The following is a 19,318-nucleotide window of genomic DNA, read 5'->3' on the forward strand; positions in this document are numbered from 1 at the left end:
GATACCTATGTGGGAACACTATGTGTTGCTTGCTAATACTATCACTCAGCTCCACAGATATGTCTGTTGCGACAACAAAGACTACTGCTCAGAAGACTTTGTTTGCTAAGTAAACATTTTCAAGACACTTCAGAGAAATATGGGGGAGCTAATGGAAAGGTTCTTTGATGGTTAAAGGATAGAAAACCAGTGATCTCAGTGGTTCTGAATACATGGCACTTTTGGTAAACAGGTGTAAAACATGTTCTATTCCATAATAAAACAATTTCTATTACTGTAACTACTTTTGAGCAAAGCAATCCAGTTTCATCTAAATGGGAGAATGAAGTAACAGAAAAGTAATCGTTTTCACCTAGAAACTGAGAAATTGCCAAGACTCCACTCTCTAGGTTGTATCTGTTCTTTCAGACACAGCTCTGCTGATTCTCCTTGGGGCCTCTAGAACAGGAATGTTGCCATGAGTTCATCTTTCCTTTGTGGAACATTTTTTCTCCTTGTGAGAATGAGCCAGCATCTAACCAAAGTGGCACAAATGATGTGTGTACTGTGCCAGTAAGAGATCTGCCAGCTCCCAGGCAAGTGAAGTTGTGTTTCTGTTGAAATTCTTTTTCATGCATTTCTTCCATTCTGGTCACATGGTCGTGCTGAGAACATGACCACAATCAATGGCGAGGTTATAGCTTTACTTGGTTTTGTGCTTTGAGAACAAAAATTGGGGAAGGGGAAGAGCAGTATGGAATGGAGACACCAGGCTCAATGCCCCTGAGTGATTTCCAAAGCATATTTTTAAGGCCTTGAGGCCCATGTTGTCCATCTGTCTTAGGAATACTTAGCTGTTTATGCAAATAGAAAGCTTCATGCTCACTGGAACACTCCTCGCCCATGTTTGTGTTGAGGCCCTCCACCCCTACCCCTAAAAGGCTCTTGTGGTCAGCTTCTCTCAACTTACTGGCCATTCATCAGTGCCTCCCTCATTCTATTTCTGTTCTTATCTTTATCTTAGATCTAGAATTCCCCTTCCATTCTCAACCTGCTAAGGTACTTTCTTCACATCACTCAGGAAGTACCTGAAACCTCTCCTCTCCACAAAGCTCTCTAGAACACTCAGAAAAAGATCATGATGTCACCTTTCCTGGTCCAAACACAAAACTCCAGACTTTCACCCACAGCTTCACTAAAATCCCCAATAATTAGTACTTTGAATTATATATTTGTTATTAGCTTAGGACTTGGTATGTCTTCATAGCAGTAGTGTATAACATCATAAGCATTTTCCCAATCTTAACCACTTCCATACATATCAAATTACAGTACAGGTGAAAAAAGGATACTTAATATATTTATCTTGATTTCACAGGCCAAATATTAGCTTTAATTGTCCTGGGGTGAAAGCCACTACATTATATGGTGGAAAAGGAATAAGTGGGCATTAGCATTCACCAAGTTTCCATAAATGAACACTTACTCCTACCCCCTGACCTCTGGCTGCGCCCCTGTTAGCTGTCCACTTAGCTTAGTTACAGTACTACAATAGAAAGATTCTCAGTTCCTCTTTTTGAATGCCTTTTATTGATCCGACTCCACCCACCTCCAATTTGACCTTTGATATTATGAACTAAAACAGTCTTTGATACTGCTCTAACACACCTCTATTTTCCACCTCTGCCTACCTTGCTTTGCATTAGAATCAGTCTCAGTGATACCAGTGGCGCCTGGAACACAATTTTTTGCTGTAAAAGCAGAATTCCTACCTTTTTCTTGGTGGGATCATCAAGTTCCCTGAAAAATGTGGAAGGATGTTAGTGTGTAATGGACAGTCTGGAGTGGGTGTTCTTAGTGTTGTTACTTGGGCAGTCATTTCCTTGAGTAGAAAATCAAGACACATTCCATGTTATGGGAAAGCATTTTGTGTGTCAGAAGAGTTTCTATAAGTTACTACATTTAGGTCTTTAGGTATACTAACAAGAGTGCTTTATGTTCCTTGGAATCAAGATATACCATCTTATCATGATGTCAAACGTCCTCCATTTCATTTCACTGGCCAGTTACAACATCTATATAACTTGGATTTGAGGAAACTATTGCTTTTGTAAATGTCTTTGCTTAATGTAGCCACTACTCATAGCAAATGTGTTACAGATGCTATAAAAATGTTGTAGATGGGAGAAATAAGTGACATGTGGCATCTAAGCAGGTAGGAAAGACAATGGAAAAGGAGGACAGACAGAGCAGAGAAAGAAATGGGCACATAGTTATCAAAAATGGAATGCAGGAAGTAGAATGGTTAAGGAAGTTGAGAATGCAGGAAGCAGGATGGAGAAATAAAAACGATCCTTGTTGTCTGTTATAATGTTGATGAGCCCTAAAATCCTGCCAGGTGCTGGTTTAGACTAACTTTCTATTGGGCTTGCAAATAAGCATATTATTTTCCTAGCACATGAAATGTTATTAATAGACAAGAGCAAGGTCAATAATATAGAGAAGATGAGACAGAGGCAAAGAATCCAAAGTCTTTTTCTGACTCATTTCTTTTTCTTCTGACTCTTGTAAAACTTTAGAAAGAGTACAATAAAAACAAGTTTTACAAACAGGAGAATTTAAAAGAATAAGTATGTCTGTTTCATAGGCTTGTGTTTCCACAAAGATTTTCACGAGAAATCCATACTTGAAATGTGTATCTCAATGTCTTTTAATTTTCACTTGGCAAATAAGGTAAAGGGAAGATTTTATTTATATGGTTAATTAAGTCTTGCACTAGATAGGATTCAAACCTTTTGGAAAAGTCAAATGTCTCCATGAAAATGTAATCAACAATCTCCTACATCAAGTGTCCAGATATGATATATAGGATGTTTTAACTTACTAATATTCACAGAGAGGACATAACAGTAGAAAGAAAGATTTCTTTCAAAAAGGTATTTTAAGAGTAAATATATAAGTAAAATGCTGATCACTAGACTATACAGTATATGAATTTTTGGAAGGTTTCACAGACATACATCATGATTTGATTTGTGGCTTGGATTGCAAGTTCTCTTTCCGGGCATCTTTTGCTTGACAGAAGCCCAGCACAGCTCAGGTTCCTGGAGAGTTTGGCAGTCTTCTGCCAGAGTGTTAGTCTCTAAGGGTTCAGTGCTTGGACGTCAGAGTAAGCGTTGATGACACTCGGAAGATCTGGGGGAGCATGTTACTAAGTTGATAGAACATTTCTTCAGAAATACTCTGTAAGAGGTAAAAAGAAAAGTTCACATCTGTTAAATCATCACTTTTAAAAAAAATTTTAAAGTAACTTAAAATATGGAACTAATCTTGGATATGGAGAGAGATATATGAAAATTCTCTTTCATGACTGAGTTAACCGCAGGGTCATGGGGCAGGGGGTGTTTTTCTGGCTCAATCTTCTGAGAATCTATGTTGTTTCTGTCAAATAATAAGTTTGATTGCCAGAAAAATCCCTAAATAGCTCTAGTGTAATCAGTAACAAAAGTACCACTACCTTTGCTAAGCTCAATACAGAATACAGAATCATTTTCTGCTAATGCCCTTTTACATGGACTCTTCAAGATCCATATAACATAAATGTGGGGAAAAAAACAAAAGATGAGTCAAATACAGTTTTGGCATTAAATAAAAGATCCCTTGAGTGGTAGATGCTGACATCCCTGACAGTAAACTAAATGCCTTTATGGCATCCAAACACTTCTCTTAACAAATAGAAAGCTGTTAGTGTTTTTATATTATGTTGAGTTTAGGGCAGTGTGCCTAGCTATATCTAGGAGCAATACTATAGCAAAGATCTATTCACATAACACACCTGTGGTACCAGAAACTGTACCGTCCTGGAAATACCTCCATCCCAAGAAGCCATTTCCATCATGAAACCTAAAATAGAACAATACTTTGCTGAATTATGAATTTTGGTCTTCAAACCTACAAGTCCCTTATGGAAATAAACTGAATTATCATTGTGGGGCTTTGTGTCATTCCTTTTCAGGTAGCCACTTGTGTGTAGGCGAGCCAAGATCCAAGGAACAGATAAATTTCTACAATCCTTAATTCTCCATGCCAGAGAGGTTTAACATAATTTTGTCAACGTATTCTCATTTAGGATTTCTCAAGTCCTATTTAATCTCCATACAATGAAGCTAAAGCAGGTTATTAAAGATTAATTGAAGATGTGGTTCTATTTTTTTCTTTTTAAGAAAATAAAAAGGCAATAGAGAGCAAGCTATAATCGGAGCAAAATATAAATAACATCCAAATATTCCTGTATTTCAAGAGGGCCAGAGATTTGTTTATTTTATGACTGGAAAAAGATAAGTAAAACATATTTGTTTGTTAAACCACTTTTAACTGAGGTACGAGATGACAGAGGTAATGTTCATATTCTTTCTCCTGGGTTGATCTTGTTTCAATATTTGGGAGTAAGAAATACAGATCATGTTGTTAAATATAAGGTTATGCTCACCTTTGACACATTTGAACACCAGTTCTGCTCTCCTTAAGCACCATGGTATAGTCATTTCCTAAAAACAGAACCAAAACATATCATATGTTTTTAACAGAACTCTGTAAGAAAAAAAAAAATCAGATCTTAATTTGTCTCTAACATTGACCATCTACTTTGCGAACAGAATCAGGCAACTTTTGGCTAACGTAAGCTGGATTTCTTCTGGTCTTTAGGTATATAACTCCTTATGGCTGTTAGATATATCTGTGGAATACAAACCAATTTAATTATCCTAATAAGTGTAATTAAAAAAATTAAACATACCCTTAAAACTTTCTAGAGAATTAATTTTAAAGACAAATATAAATGACATAAGAACTCCAACTACTCTCAATTTTAGCACGAATAACTCCATTAAATTGTATTAATATTTGAACAGTGCATTAAAATGCTTTTATTGTATACATATGAAAGTAACAGAAATAAACATCCCATTCCAGCCACCTACCAAACCAAATGCATCCATTTTTCTAAAAAAAGCCCCCACCCCACGGCTCCATTTTAACAACTGACATGAAAAGACATTTTACTGAGAGAACCTATGACTTTATTTTGAAATGTTTCCTGACCAAATATGGGCTTTCCCCCCTATCATTTAAGGAACTAGATGAATTAGAAGCCTTAAAGAGAGGCAGCTATAGAATCTGATCTTCCAAATACCCCATGTACCTTTATTGAACTTAATCATAATGCTGTCAAATTGTCATGATCTCAAAAGGATTTTTATTTGCTGTCAGTTCAAAATAAACCCTGAATACATTTTTAATCTTTCTACTGGGTGCATTAAATGCAGTACAATAAACAAATAATTTAATAACCAAAAAAAAAGAGAAAGAATCACTATTGATACCTTATTATTAACTAAAGTTCACAGTTTATGCAGATTTCCTTTGTTTTTACCTAAGATGTTTTCTGTTCCAGGATCACATCCAGCATACTACCATATATTGAGTTATTATGCCACCTTAGGCCTGTGAGTTTCTCAGACTTCCCTTGTTTTTGAGGAGTCCTGGTCAGGTAATTTATAGGATGTTTTCTACTGGGATTTGTTTGATGTTTTTCTCATGGTCAGACTGAAGCTATCGGTGTTGGTGGAAAGAATACAGAAGAAGGTGCCATTTTCATAACATAATTATGTTATGATCTCAGAGTTTGTGGGTTCAAGCCCCGTGTCTGAGCTGTCAGCTCAGAGCCTGGAGGCTGCTTGGGATTCTGTGTTTCCCTCTCTCTTTCTGTCCCTCCTCTGCCTGTGTTCTCTCTCTCTCTCTCTCTCTCTCAAAAACAAATAAACATTAAAAAAAAAAAAAAAAGGAAACAATCCCATTTGCACCACAGACTGTAAGATACCTAGGAATAAAGCTAACCAAAGAGGTAAAAGACCTGTGCTCTGAAAACTAGAAAACACTGCTGAAAGAAATTGAAGAAGACACAAAGAAATGGAAAGATATTCCATGCTCATGGATCAGAAGAACAAATACTGTTAAAATGTCTATACTACCCAAAGCAATCTACCCATTTAATGTAATCCCTACCAAAACACCACCAGCATTTTTCACAGAGCTAGAAAAACAATTCTAAAATTTATATGTATACATATATGTAATGAAACATTCCTCAGCCATAAAAAAAGAATAAAATCTTGCCATGTGCAACAACATGGATGGAGCGAGAGTATTATGCTAAATGAAATAAGTCAGTCAAAGAAAGACAAGTACCATATGTTTTCACTCATATGTGGAATTTAAGAAACAAAACAAATAATCATAAGGGAAAAAAAGAGGCAAACCCAGAAACAGACTTTTTTAAATAATTTTTTTAAGTTTTATTTATTTTGAGAAAGAGATAGCATGAGTGGGGCAGGGGGAGAGAGAGAGAGGGAGAGAGAGAATCCCAAGCAGGCTCCACACTGTCAGCACAGAGCCTGATGTGGGGGTCAAATTCATGAAATCATGAGATCATGAAACCAAGAGTTGGAGTCACCCAGGCAACCCTCTTTTTTTTTTTTTTTTTTTTTTAAGTTTATTTATTTGTTTTGAGACAGAGAGATCGGGGGAGAGAAGGGGAGGAAGGGGAAGAGAAAGTGAGTCCCAAGCAGGCTCTGCACTATCAGCTCAGAGCCCAACATGGGGCTCGAACCCATGAACCATGAGATTGTGGCCTGAGACAACACCAACAGTCAGATGCTCAACTGAATGAGCCACCCAGGTGCCCCGAGAAAGACTGTTAACTATAGAGAACAAACTGATGGTTACCAGAAGAAAGGTGCGGGGGGATGGGTTAACTGGGTGATGGGTATTAAGGAGAGCACTTGTTGTGATGAACACTGGGTGTTGTATGGAAGTGTTGAATCACTAAATTGTACACCTGACTAATATAACACTGCCTGTTAACTAGAATTTAATAAAAACTTAAAAAATTTAGAAAAAGGAAACAAAATTCCAACAGCATTTCTCACAGAGCTAAAAGAAACAATCTTAAAATTTGTATGGAACCACAAAAGGCCCTGAATAGCCAAAGCAATATTGAAAAAGAAAAACAAAACTGGAGGTATCACAATTCTAGACTTCAAGTTATATTACAAAGCTGTAGTGGTTCAAGACAGTATGGTATTGACACAAAAACAGACACATAGATCAATGGGACAGAATAGAAAGCCCAGAAATAAACCCACAACTATATGGACAATTAGTCTTCAGCAAAGTAGGAAAGAATATCCAATGGGAAACAGTCTTTTAAACAAATGGTGTTGGGAAAACTGGACAGCTACATGCGAAAGAATGAAACTACACCACTTTCTTACACCAATATGCAAAAATAAACTCAAAATGGATTAAGGAACTAAATGTGAGACCTGAAACCAAAAAATCCGAGAAGAGAGCACAGGCGGTAATGTCTCTGACATCGGCCATAGCAACATCTTTCTAGATATGTCTCCTGAGGCAAGGGAAAGAAAAGCAAAAATAAACTATTGGGACCACATGAAAATATAAAGCTTCTGCACACCAAAGGAAGTAACCAACAAAACTAAAAGACAACCTATTAAATGGAAGAAGATATTTGCAAATGACATATCTGATAGAGGGTTAGTATCCAAAATATATAAAAAACTGATATAACCCAGCACCCCAAAAAACAAATAATCCAATTACAAAAGAGGCAGAAGACACAAACAGACATTTCTCCAAAGAACACACACAGATGGCCAGCAGACACGTGAAAAGATGCTCAACATCACTAATCACCAGGGGCACGCAAATCAAAATCATAATGATACCAACTCACACTTGTCAGAATGACTAAAATTAAGTTCAAGAAACAAGTGTTGGTGAATAGATGGAGAAAAAGGAACCGTCGTGCACTGTTGGTGAGAATGTATGCTGGTGCAGCCACTGTGGAAGACAGTATGGAGATTCCTCAAAAAATTAACAATAGAATTATCACATGATCCAGTAATCACACTACTGGGTATTTACCCAAAGAATACAAAAACACCAATCGTAAATATATGTATCCCTATGTTTACTGCAGCATTATTTACAATAGCCAAGCTATGGAAACAGCTCAAGAGTCCATTGATTGATGAATGGGTAAAGAAGTGGTATATATATACAATGGAATATTATTTAGCCAAAAAAAGAATGAAATCTTGCCATTTTCAATAACATGGATTGATCTAGAGAGTATAATGCTAAGTGAAATAAGTCAGAGAAAGACAAATACCATATGATTTCAATCATATGGAATTTAAGAAACAAAACAAATGAAAAAAGGAAAAAAAAAAAACCCAGACAAACTGAGAAACAGACTCTTTAACTATAGAGAACAAAGAGATGTTTACCAGAGGGGAAGGCAGTGGGGGTGAAATAGGTGAAGGTGATTAAGAGTACTTATCATGATGAGCACTGAGTAATGTATAGAGCTGTTGAATCACTATATTGTACACCTGAAACTAATACAACACTGTATGTTAACTCTGCTGCAATTAAGATAAAAAAATGTCAACTGTGGTTATAATTGCAGACAATAACTTTCTAAAAAGAAAATGGCCATACTTCGACTACTCAGCTTGAATCTTCTGATTAGGATAAGGTTGAACTGCAAAGGTGATTAAGATTTAGTTGGTAGATGTCTTGAAAGTTAGATATCAGAAATACTTTCTGAGTTTATGCACCCGTGGGAGAAACTGAAAAACTATTCTTTACTCTCAAGTATGTGCCTCTGAGGTATCTGACCTACTCCTATTAATCAGTTTCTCAGCCATTACCTGAAGGTGAGGAACAGTCTGGCTATCTTATTTTTCACATTCAAAAACAATCACTTTGGGAAACTATTTGGTTGTATATACCAAAGATAAATATATGCATGCCATGACATCTAACAATTCCATCCCTAAGTATATATCTAACAGAAATATATGTACTAGAATGTTCATAGCAGCATTAGTAATAATAATCAAAACCTAGAAACTAACCAAATGTCCATAAATAGTAGAATGGCTAAATAATTGTCTAGTCACACAGTGGAATAATATATAACAGTGTGAATGAACAATCTATAACCACAGACAATAATATGAGTAAATTTCACAAACATAATTATTGAGTGAAAGAAGCCAGATACAGCAGTATGTACTACAGAAACAAGTCTAAGTAATCTATGCTTTTCAAAATGAAAAAAATGGTTACCCTCATGGAAAGAGTGTGGTTTATGTGACTGGAAGGCGGCATGAAGGTGGCTTTTTGGGTGGTGTAATGTTCTGTTTTATGATCTGGGGTATTGGTTACATGGGTGTTTAGTTTGTGAAAATGTGAGCTATATGCTTATGTATACTTTTCTATATGTGTACTATATTCTAATACAAATTTAAAAACAACACCTTCATCAACCACAGTTATAATAACTAAACCCTAAGTCCCAAATTATTCAAGTGGTTAACAGTAAAAAATAAAAGGAAATCAGGAACTCTGGATTCTTGGCCTGCAGATTCATTCTACATCTATTAGGTTAGATTGGTTCCAGTACCTTCAGATCACAAAGATCTACAGAGATAAACTGGTGAAATCAGGATGTCTTTCTTGCCACTGATAGAATATTTGTCCCTTTCCTTTTTTTCTTTTTCGAACACTGCAATTAATTTCTACAGCTCTACCACAGAACATGGGCTGTTGCAGACATCATCATCATTCCTGTGCACACACTAAAATGTGGTAACTGAGTGTCTAGAAACTGTTTTGTTGGAGGAAGTAAACAACACTTGAAAATGCTCTGGGGCCCTTGCATGAAAGCTAAAGCAAAGATTAACTGTATATCCTGTGCAGTGTTGTCCGAGTTCGTAGAATAAACCTCCTGACCCGAATGGATGTTTAAATACAACAAATGGGAGGATCGTGGCTCAATATACTTTTGTGAATTAAAATGGACACTTTGGAAACAAACTTAATGTCCTGCAGCTGGCTGTCCCGATTTAAAACATGTAACTTTTGTAACATTGTGGGAGAGGGAATGCTAGTAGTATCAGATGTCTGGAAGTAAATCCAAACTTAGTGACTTTAGGAAATACTGTTTTTGAGGTTGTTTCCCACCTACATATAACCATTTTTATAAACTGGTTAACCAGGAGTCCAGCTGCAGGAATGTTTGGATGTTTCCTTGCAGCTGGAATTCATCACAAACTTTTTGTTATTCTCCAAAGACTTTTATAGATGGACTAGTTAGTGATGATAACTTAACAGTGGCTAAAAATTCCTGATGGAATTAAAGCTTTATAAAGCGACAGTCGAAAAAATCCCAAACAAACCATGTTTGTCAATCTCTCCTGATCCCATATTAGGTATAACTGAGGCTACAGAAGTGAGCGGAATGAGAAGTTAGGCAGTCTGATGCAGCTCTCAGGATTAAGCCAGAATTCTCTTAATCGAAACAATGTGTCTGATGAAAATAAAAATGGGCTGAAAGGGGAAAATCATGTAAAATCACCTCATCTTACCTGGAATTGATTTTGTGTGCTTACATAGGGTACTGCATCTAAAATGAAGCCTTTGCTAATGAGTCGAAGTGTTTTGCTCTAAAAAGTAGCATTTACACATATTCTTTACTTTGGGAAATACCTTTTAATAATCAATGGCCAAACTTCCTTCCTGACATTCAGGATTTGCATTAAGCCATTTTGCTTAAAAAAAAAAAAAAAAAAAAGAAGCCATCTCAAAACCAGCAGGCAGCAAGTTGATGACATGGGCCTTTCATCACCAGGTTGACTCCCAGAAGGACTTGCCTACATCCACTGTGCTAAAGCTACTTTGTTTCTCCAGACTATTTAAAGTTGACCTTTTAGTCTATTATCTCTTCAGCTTATCCCCTCTAACCAGTTTGTATGTGGATGAGAAGGAAAATAGGAGAGAAAGCAAACAGTCATGGAAAGATTTTTTTTTTCAAAATATACAATAATGCACAGTACATAATAAAACGAGTGAATGGTTATGCCACATTTGAATTGTAGAAGCCAATACTTGAACTGCCCAAAGAGCATCCTTGGGAGAATGTTAAAACGAGGCTGCCTTCTTCTTGTCATCTAGCATCTCCTTCTATTGCCTATTAATGCATACTCAGAGAATGCAAACTAACTTTTTAAAATTTATTTATTTTGAGAAAAATAGAGAGTGGGAGGAGCAGAAAGGGAAAGAGAATCTCAAGCAGGCTTTGCACTGTCAGCGCAGAGCCCGATGTGGGGCTTGAACTCACACACCAACTGTGAGATCATGACCTGAGCCAAAATCAAGAGTTGGACACTTAACCAACGGAGCCAGTCAGGCGCTGCAACCCCCACCCCCAAGAATGCAGACTAATTTTAATCTTAGTGTAAGCCAAATATAAATGTGGAGAGAAATCTAATGCCACTTAAGACAAAAATGGAGGAAGAGGGAGAGAAGGGGGAGGAGTAAGGGCACATGCCTTATCCAAAGCTAAAGATGACTTTATTTTCTTGTTTGTGTACTGTAGGATAAAGCCAGAATTCTCTGAACATAAATGGTTAAGGATTATTCATTGGTTTGTATCATCTGTCACTCAATGCTATTAACCAGACAGGAGATACAAAAGTGCATTAGTTTTTAAAAAGTGCTTTTAAAATGTAAAGTGGATTTTATTATTATTACATATTAAGGGTTAACATATTTATAAAATTATGGTATTTTTGTATCTGCTTACCTCTGACATATCATGCACCAGCAAGAGAGGTATGCTTATTGTTGTGATGTCATGGGTACAGCAAACCTTGAGTATATTTCGGAGTCCCATAATGGCAGGATCTCGAGCAGTGATGTTTCCCGATTTCACATTGTCATCCACACAAAGGTGGAAAGCAACATGTATTTCAGAGAGATTAGAATGCCGTGTAATATAAAATTCTCCTGTGAACACCAAATGCAATCATGATTTTCAAATGCATCAATCGCTTTCAGCAATAGGGTTTATAAATAACTATAATTAGGGAAGTCAATGAGCTGAACTAGTAGAGATATATCAGGAACCTATATGTTGAGCTCAGGAAACAAATATGGCCATTGCTCCTTAATTCTTGGAAAGAAGGTGATAAAAAAAAAAAAGAGAGACAATAGCCAATTTTGTATAGGTTCATAAACTGGTATGAAGTGATCACCAAGTAGTAAGTAAATCAAATGAGTACTCACATCTATTTTGATGTAAATGCTCAAAATGTCCTACTTAACTCAAAGTGAATATGTAAAAACAGGTTGATTACCTGTCTTGCACATACCCTAAAGCAGCAATTCTCCATCTCAGTTTATGGATCTAACCTCCCTCCAGTTAGTGGCACGGAACAGAAACATAGAAATTGCCCTTAACTACTTTATCTCAGTATCTATTCCCTAATCCACAATACACTTCACCATCAACTACTTTCAGTAATACCTCCAACAATTTTCTCAAATCTGGGATACTCAATTTATTGCTATTACCCTAGCTCGAGCTACCATCATCTCTCACCTAGGTTTTTGTCACAGCCTCTTAATTAATCTCTCTGCTCTCAGTCTTGCCTCCTACAAACCATTTCCACATTTGCGGCCAAAACAATTTCAGTATAAATCAGATTATATTGCTCATCTACTTCAAATCATCCAACAGGCTCACACTTCATTCAGAAAACAAGCCAATCCCCTTACTGTGGTCTGCACAGCCTATATGATCTGAACACTGCCCATCTTTCTGACATCCTATTGTCTCACCCTCTCTTCCTGCCCAGCCACACAGGCTTTTGTAAAGTTCTTCAAACACGTAGAACTTGTTCCCAAATCAGGGCTACCTCATCAAAGTTTTCCCCCAAGATTCTTATATGGCTGACTTCTTTTCACCAAAGATGCCTCAGATCAAAGATCACCTCCTCAGAGAGATCTTCTTTGACAATCCTATCTGATAGGATACTTCTCACGTATTCTCCTTTACACTGTTCTGTTTAATTTTCTTCTCAGCACTGAAATTCTTTATTTGTTTGAGATTAAAGAGACCATTGTTTATGCTCAACAACTACAGGGATTTTGTCTATCTTGTTTAATGTTCTATCTCCAGCACATAGAATGGTTCCTGGTACATAGGAGGTACCTAATAAACAATTGTTGAATGGCTGGATGAACAAACGATTATAGACTGGATGCTGGAGCAGCATTTATCAAACCTTAGAATTCATGCTTCCTATAATTACTCCATTTTGTATGGAGCCACACTAGCCATCAGCCTGTACATTCTTCAGTTTCTGTCAAAATAAGTATATAAAATATACAAGCATATGAAGAATATGTTTTTACAAATACACATGCTTCCTTGGAAACTCTGATATGAAAATTCTAGGAAAGCTTTGCTCTTCTAAGTACTACACTTTCATCACTAACCCATGCCCTCACAAATTCTGCTTCCACTTGCTTTAAAGTCATTACCTTAGGATTTTATTTATAAATACATGTATGCTTAAAAGTATTTGATATACTTTAGCATAGTGTTAATTCATTTGTAGTTACCAGTGTTGGTAAGCTATACCTATAGATGCTAGTGACAGGTCCCATGCAAAGGTCTTTTTTTTTTTGGACTTAACTAGACAAATAAATAAATAAATAAATAATTTAAAAAAGGAAAATTGTGTGGTGGCAAGTATAGTTGTGATTTCCTTGGAAGGCAATATAAGAGGCAGACTGTTTATCAGAAACCTGGCAGACTGTATGAGACAATATCCTTCCGGGCCCAGTGAAGTGCATTACCCCCTCAACTCCTACTGATAATTTAGATGAGGGAAGTCACAGCATTAAATATGGGCTGCGGTCCAGCAGTGAGGCAGATGACTTAGTGAACAAGTCAGGTGCTCCTAATCCCCAAATTGGCACTGCTTTGTTTGACCTTACATGACTTGTCTCTTGGCCTCATTTTACCCAGTACTGAAATGGGGGTCATGGAGCGGGCAATGGTAATCAAAGTAAGATGATATAGAAGAAAAAGGACTAGACTGGGTATTAAGAAGATCGGATCTCTAGCCTTTATTGGCTGAGTTGATCTTGGGCAAATAAATTCAATTTAAACTCTGTACTTTGTATAAGAAATGCAAAAAATAATGCCTGACTGCTTTCCTTATAAAGTTGTTGTGAGAATTAGAGGATATAAACTGTAAATACTTATGTAATGATCAAGTAAACCTACTGGTGAAAATATATAAATAAAACTATTTTCTTTTGCAACTTAAAAACTTAAAAGCATTTGTGACTTGGGTCTTTCTTCATCTCCTGTAAACTTTCTGGCTGTGCAGGCATCCCCTAACTACATGGAAATTCAGATGCTGTTAGCATATCTAACTGAATAGTTTGATACCCATTTCTAATGCGGACTATGACATAGTCTCCTGATTTGGTGGTAATAATGCAATACTAACTTATAGGCTTTTCCCAAAAAGGAGCAATGAAGGAAATAAATACAGCAAGAAAGAAGTAAGTTGAAAAAACCCCCACACATCAGTACCTCCGGAATAGATAATAAGATTGGCACATTTTAAGAAAGCCACAAAATATGGATGATTTAAATTAGGGATCTGTGAAGAGAAATACAATAAATCCTGTCTCAATGAAGGTATTTTTAGATAGAGAGGAGGACAGTTTCCTGTTCCACAAAGTGGAGGAAACAGCGTGTGGTGATGCAATCCTGCCTCTAACATTACCCACGAAGGTAGGATATCTGAAGGTGGGAGGAAATTCGGAAGCTGATGACCACAAGCTAACTGCCTGGGACTGACCAGACGAATACCAGAAAGGGGCGTGCTATCTGCTTACGTTAAATGGAATGTGACCTACATGGGAGAAAATCTGGGGCAGAAAACGTGAGGAAACAACCTATTGAGGAAAATGCAAGCTTGAAATGATTAAAAGCTTACAAGATTTCATGCTTGTGAACAGATATGTCTTCCTTGTCATACCCTGCCATATAAACACTACTAAGCATCATCAGAATGAATTCAATCTGGAAGAGGGCCTGAATTTCCAGTTGATAAACAATATGACAAAAAATAATAAAGGAAATCAAAGAAATGGGAAACAGGAAAATTTATGGGGAAGTGGAAATAAGAAATTATATGACTTATGTTCTGTCTACAAGTTCAACTCTATATCTCTAGTATTATTTGTATTTCAGAATAAAAATGACTTCTTGTTTCATTTAAGGAACAATATATAACAGAAGAAATTTAAAATAGCAAATATGAGTAAACTTTTGCAACTTTGAAAAATTTTTCTTGTGTGGATCTAGCAAGTCAGTACTAATATGAGAATAAAGATTTAAATTGCAGAACATCTGTGAAAGCATATTATGTAGATACAATGTTGTTTCAAAGTAACACATTGACAAACTTTTTATAAGAACTTAAATTTCAGAACTTGTATTTCAAATCTACGATCTCCATGTGTGATTTTTAGAAAACTGCCAATTTCAAGTAAAATACCACTTACCAGGTAAAATATTTAAATAGTTCCTGTCAGAATTTTTAGCCTTATCGTCACTTCCTCCATTTCGGTTTCCAGAATCTATTCATAAGATAATGCAACATGAAAGAACATACAACATATGAGAACACATTACTTCTAGTACTCCCCAATCAATCACAATAACAGCAAAAATGTTCTAAGGATAGCTAGTTGCCAGGCATTCTGATATACGTTTTACATGCACAGTCTCATTTAATTCTTACAAAACCCCTAAAACCACAGCCTTACAAGGTAGGTACTATTACTGTCTTCATTGTATATGTGAAGGAACAGAGGCTTACATAAGTTAAGTAACTTAGCCAAAGATTCACAGTTAAGTGGTAGAACCAGGTCTTGAACTCATATACCCAGAGTCCAAATCCTATGGTCTTAACCACATTATACTTGCCAGCACCCTATTTTTCATCGGGAGGTTCAGGGCACTAAATTAACTACACATAAAACAACTTCGTTAAATAGTTGTAGTGTGGCCATCTTTATTTTTAGATTCTGAGTCACTGTTGTTGATATAACTTGTCCAGGACTCCAAGCAAATGGCGAGTAGTACCAGGAATCACTTGATATATAGCCCATTCTGCAATCTGGGGTTACTTCTTATCCACACCATATACAATGTATTTCAAACAGATATGTGAGACTTTGTTTCAAATGGAACATTTTTTAAAATATAATTTATTGTCAAATTGGCTAACACACAGTGTGTAAAGTGTGCTCTTGGTTTTTGGGGTAGATTCCCGTGGTTTATCGCTTACATACAACACCCAGTGCTCATCCCAACAACTGCCCTCCTCAATGCCCAAATGGAAGATTATTTATTAGGTATTTAATAGTTAATCTTTTTTTCTAGAAGGCATGATATTATTTAGAAGGATAAATATTGGTAAAATAAGACATCACAATTGACCGTACATTATTATACTTGGACACACATTATTTTATACACGTACATCTATTTTTAACAGATTTCTTATAAAATTCAGGGCACCTGGGTGGCTCAGTCAGTTAGGCGTCTGACTTTGGCCCAGGTCATGATCTAGCAGTCTGTGAGTTCGAGCCTAGCCTCAGGCTCTGTGCTGATAGCTCAGAGTCTGGAGCCTGCTTCCGATTCTGTGTCTCCATCTCTCTCTGCCCCTCTCCCTCTCACACTCGCGCTGTCTCTCAAAAATAAATAAACATTTAAAAAAATTTTTTTAAAGATTCAGATGTATCTTCTACCAAAACTTGAAAATGCAGAATCAATATTAGCATTCAAAGCAGCTATCTTTAAGAAGGTATCTGTGTATTTCAATTAAATGCAAAACTATTTTGGAAAGGCTGTCAGCATCAGAAAATCACTTGAAAACAGAACTTCAAAAGGGTACCTAAAAATATCAAGGGGAATTATGCTTTCAAAAGTGTTCTGAATGAAAGTAACTTCATATAATCAGTAATGAATAATTGGCCCAGAAAACAAATGACAAAAAAGGACTCTAATAATTTTGTTCACATGGGGTATGAACAGACAGAATTCCTACTAAGTGAATAAGAGAGAACAGTTCATAGTCTATTCCCCCTCCATGTTTTCACTAACACCTTGCAATACTAAGAAAATGACTTTTTCACTTAAAAAAATGTACATAAAATGTGCACAGAAAACTAAATTGCTTTGGCTTGTTATAATGGACTGCAGAAACACAAAGATTCTAAAATAATGAACACAGTAAAAACAAGTGATGGAGTGCCTTAGAATAAACAAGTACTTGAGTATCGGGATGTAAATGTGTAGAACAAATATGTGGGCATGCACAGAAAAGGAAAAGACGGAGAAAGCATTTTCACAGAACTCTTCTATGACAACATGTGGGTTCCTTTAAGAAAGTTGTGTTTTATAAACCTACTTGTTTCACTGACTCACTTAAACCACAAAATAGTTGCTTGAACAAGAGCAAAATAATACCATGATTTACACACACTGCCTTAACCGTATGTGGTTTGAAAACTTCCTGTCATTTGCTACACACTTTGTATCTCTCATAAATATACTTAGAATCCTCCTCCTTCTCCCACACCTGTCATGATCTCAATCTTCATGCTTTTAGTCACTACTAAGAATAATATTAAAATGTTTCTGATCACATCACTGCTAGTTTGAATGAGATAGAGGAAGAAGATGGTAGAAGAATAAGAGGACATATTGGAACTTACTGAGAGGTCCTTTGTTAGGATACATTTCTGTATGATTTCCTGACACGTGTCATATGTAACACACAGTGCCACAGCAAAGCCACAGTTATCTAGAGTGGGAATATAAGCTGGTGGCACTGTTATGGAGGGCAACTGCGAACACTATCAATATTATTATAAATGTATGTCCCCTTTAACACAGTAATTTCTCTTAGAAGTCTATTCCTAGAGATAGGTTCACACATGCGTGGCACTATATGTGTAACATGATTCATGCATTATTACTTATAATAGAAAAAATGTTGGGATGGATTAAGTGTCATCACAGAACTGATTAATAACTGGATACCTTGCAATGGACTACCACACAGCAGAAGGTATAAGGACGCTCTTTATGCACTGATACGACATGACGGCCAAGATAAATATTCAGTAAAAAAAGCCAAGTGTGGAAAAGTGTGCAGAGAAGGATGCCATTTGTGTAAAAGGGAAAATTAAATAAATACACACATACATGCACTGATGTGTACATAAACATATGTCTGGAGGATACCGGGAAGCACTGGCTGTCTCTGGGGTGGGAAATGAGTGGCTGGTGGACAATTATGAAGACTTTCACTGTATGCTCTTTTATACAGTTTGAATTGGGAATCTTGAGACTGTTTTACCTATTTAAGAAATGATTAAAAAATAAAACTTTTTTAAAAAAAGGTCTATTGAATAAATACGGAAACTATAGTGAATGCTTATCAAGGTTAAGTCTAGAAAGCTACATTCTAGCATCAGGAGAGAGTGAGAAATTCTACAATTAATACGGGAAGAGGAACAAAGACAACAAGCAAAGATAAAATAGTATCTCTTTGCTCACTACAAAACACAAAACATAGGAACCAAAAGTACTATAATGGTTTCTTTTAAACACCGCAGTTGCAAAATAAACCAACAAAAAAGACATCCAAGTACATAAGCTGATTTAAAAGTTTGACCAGCCATACTTTAAAAACCTGCCATATTTTGGGGCGCCTGGGTGGCTCAGTCGGTTGAGCGGCCGACTTTGGCTCAGGTCATGATCTCGTGGTCCGTGGGTTAGAGCCCCGTGTCAGGCTCTGTGCTGACAGCTCAGAGCCTGGAGCCTGTTTCGGATTCTGTGTCTCCCTCTCTCTGACCCTCCCCCGTTCATGCTCTGTCTCTCTCTGTCTCAAAAATAAATAAATGTTAAAAAAAAAAATTAAAAAAAACCCAAAAACCTGCCATATTTTATTTCCTGGGCAAGACATCAAGTTTTTATAAAAAAATAAATTAAAATGCTGAGTATGCATTCCAGCCACATAAGAATGTGCATTGTTATTTCATACCTGTTACATAATATGAAATGTCTGAAAAATAAGAAAAATGGAGCTTACATGTATTTCTTATGAATATTACCCTTATATTTAGCTCTTAGCTAAACGAACTTATGATGCCAATTTAACTTATAAAGAAACCACTTTTAAAACATATTTTTCAATTGGGGCGCCTGGGTGGCGCAGTCGGTTGGGCGTCCGACTTCAGCCAGGTCACGATCTCGCAGTCCGTGAGTTCGAGCCCCGCGTCAGGCTCTGGGCTGATGGCTCAGAGC

The 19,318-nt window shown here is 36.5% G+C and overlaps 1 protein-coding gene across 7 annotated transcripts in view; it reads right to left on the bottom strand.

Moving 5' to 3' along the window:
* Nucleotides 1–1,549: 1,549 nt before the first annotated feature.
* CB4H12orf4 (chromosome B4 C12orf4 homolog) overlaps nt 1,550–19,318 on the bottom strand; it is a 47,639-nt gene continuing 29,870 nt past the window's right edge. For all 7 annotated transcript variants that reach the window (XM_015540854.2, XM_042991609.1, XM_007089660.3 and 4 more), the window contains 5 exons: nt 15,502–15,576; nt 11,714–11,916; nt 4,469–4,526; nt 3,815–3,882; nt 1,550–3,222 (listed from right to left, as the gene is read on the bottom strand). In XM_015540854.2, coding sequence (XP_015396340.1) covers nt 3,130–3,222; nt 3,815–3,882; nt 4,469–4,526; nt 11,714–11,916; nt 15,502–15,576 — 497 coding nt within the window. In that variant the 3' untranslated portion in view covers nt 1,550–3,129. The remainder of the gene's footprint in view (nt 3,223–3,814; nt 3,883–4,468; nt 4,527–11,713; nt 11,917–15,501; nt 15,577–19,318) is intronic.

This window comes from Panthera tigris, chromosome B4 (assembly GCF_018350195.1).
Source record: "Panthera tigris isolate Pti1 chromosome B4, P.tigris_Pti1_mat1.1, whole genome shotgun sequence".
NCBI classification, from domain to species: Eukaryota; Metazoa; Chordata; class Mammalia; order Carnivora; family Felidae; genus Panthera; species Panthera tigris.